This window comes from Eimeria acervulina, genomic scaffold (genome assembly GCF_000499425.1).
Source record: "Eimeria acervulina Houghton genomic scaffold, Eah_scaff2036, whole genome shotgun sequence".
Lineage (NCBI taxonomy): Eukaryota > Apicomplexa > Conoidasida > Eucoccidiorida > Eimeriidae > Eimeria > Eimeria acervulina.
In genome coordinates, this window is record NW_013550057.1 from 744 (window position 1) to 2,935 (window position 2,192).

General features: G+C 52.7%; 1 protein-coding gene across 1 annotated transcript; it reads left to right on the forward strand.

Moving 5' to 3' along the window:
* Positions 1-743: 743 nt before the first annotated feature.
* EAH_00064700 (poly(a) binding protein, putative) lies at positions 744-1,991 on the forward strand (the record flags this gene model as incomplete). Its single annotated transcript, XM_013396651.1, has 3 exons — positions 744-974; positions 1,366-1,748; positions 1,976-1,991. 3 exons carry the CDS (start codon positions 744-746, stop codon positions 1,989-1,991), a joined length of 630 nt encoding a protein of 209 aa, XP_013252105.1.
* Positions 1,992-2,192: the final 201 nt, after the last annotated feature.

The following is a 2,192-nucleotide window of genomic DNA, read 5'->3' on the forward strand; positions in this document are numbered from 1 at the left end:
TTGCTGTAGCCTCACTCTTCGGTGTTATTCGTGTCCTCATAACCACATAAACATATACAACAAAGACAAATACATGAGCAACAGCAACAGCAGCAGCAGCAGCAGCAGCAGCAGCAAACTACAGTGCGGGTACAACTGGAGGGGCCCCCCAAGTGCTGCTGGGGGCCCCCCTAGTAGGGAGGGCAGCAGCAAGAAGCAGATAATAGTAAAGAAGCAGCAGCAAATTAAATTGTGTTTGTTTATTTTGTCTGCATAACACACCTTTAAAAACTGCTGCAGCAGCGGCAAACTAAGGGAGGAAGGGTGCTGCTGGCTTCTGCTGAGTGCTGCAGCAGCTGCTGCAGCTGCTGCTGCTGCTGCTGCTGCTGCTGCTGCGGCTTCTACTGGGGAGACACCCGGCTCTCCCCACACATCAGCATATTTGTAGCTATATAAAACCGTCTGGCTGATTGCCTTTGAAGGACTTGCTGCAGCAAACAGCAGCAACACCGGTTGCTGCTGCTGTTGCTGCTGCTGTTGTGTTGCCGCTGCAGCAACTTGCTGCAGCAGCAGCAGCAGAAAGCAAACATCTCAACGCTCCCCGCTAACAGCAGAGGGGACATATTCGCCTCGCTGGCTGGGGGCCCTGCGCAGGAGCAGCAGCCGCAGCAGCAGCAGTAACCGCAGCAGCACAAGCTTGGTGCTGCTGCTGCTGCTGCTGCTTCGGATGTAGAGTACAGCAGCAGCAGCAGCAACTCGAGGGGATGGGGGACAGCGTCGGGGAGCTGCTGCAGGCTGCTGGAAACGGCGAAAAGGAGCAGCAGCAGCAACAGCAGCAGCAGCAACTTCAGCAGCAGCAGCAGCAGCGGCAGGAGACAGAGCAACTGCAGCAGCAGGTGGAACAGCTGCTGCAGCAAATAAAGAAAGACCCATGGAAGGCCTCCTATTATGAGGCTGCTCTGAGAGCACTGTCCGCACTCGGCAACACAGCAAAGGTAAACCTTCTTCGCTCGTGCTGCTGCTGCTGCTGCTGCTGCTTCTGCATGCTGCTCCTGGTGCTGCGCCATGCTGTTGCTGCTGAAAGCTACTGCTGGGTGGTGTTGCAGGTGGATTCTGCTTGTGTTGAATGCTGCTGCATCATGCTGCTTCTGTTGCTGCTGCTACATGCTGCTGCTGGATGGTTTCTGCTGCTGCTGCATGCTGCTACTGGGTGTTTGCTGCTGCTGCTGCTGCTGCATGCTACTAGTGCTGCACATTTGTACCGTTGTTTGTTCTGCTCTTAGAGATCGCCTTCATTGCTTCCCGTGTGTCTTGCTGCTCCCTGTGCTGTTGCATTTTGCTGCTCTTCCTGCTGCTGCTGCTGCTGCTGTGTTGTGGGGTGTATAGACACGGGAGGTGCAGCGGGCCTATGCAGAGCACTGCCCTATAGACGAGGAGTTGCTGCTGCAGTGGTATGAAGCTGAGCGTAGACAGAGCAGCAGCAGCAGCAGCAGCAACAGTAACAGTAACAGCAACAGCAGCAACAGCAGCAACAGCTGCAGCAGCAGCCACGGCACCACCCCTTCACCCCCCTGCTGCCCCACCCCCACCACCTCCACCACCTCCAGCAGCAGCAGCAGCAGCAGCAGCACGGATGAAGCAAGAGCGTTGCTGGAGCTAGGGCTGCGGCTGCAGCCTTCTGTGTCTCTGTGGCTGCTGTATGCTCGGCATTTAGAGGTGTCTCTCTGTTATCAAGGTGTCTCCTTAGCAGAGACAGAGCAGAGACTACGGTCTGCTTATGAAGAAGCTTTACAGATATTTAAACTACATTCATTAGAGGGTCCTTGTCTATGGGCAGCATACAGAAGATATGAAGCTCAGCTGCTGCGACACTGCAGCAGCAGCAGCAGCAGCAGCAGAATGCTGCAGCACCAGCAAAAGCAGCAGCAGCAAATGCAGCTCGCACGCATTCGCACGCTCTTCTATAGACAACTTCAGCTGCCCTTAGGGGGGTTAGGAGACCTCCTAGATGAATATAGGTATATACACTGTCTCCTTTGCTGTCTCTGCTTCTCTCTCTCTATATATATATACATATATATATATACATATATATGTCTGTCTATCTATCTATCTATCTGTTTATCTATCTATATGTTTATTTATTTATCTATCTGTTTATCTATCTATCTATCTATATATCTATCTATTTATCTATCTGTGTGTCTCCTTCC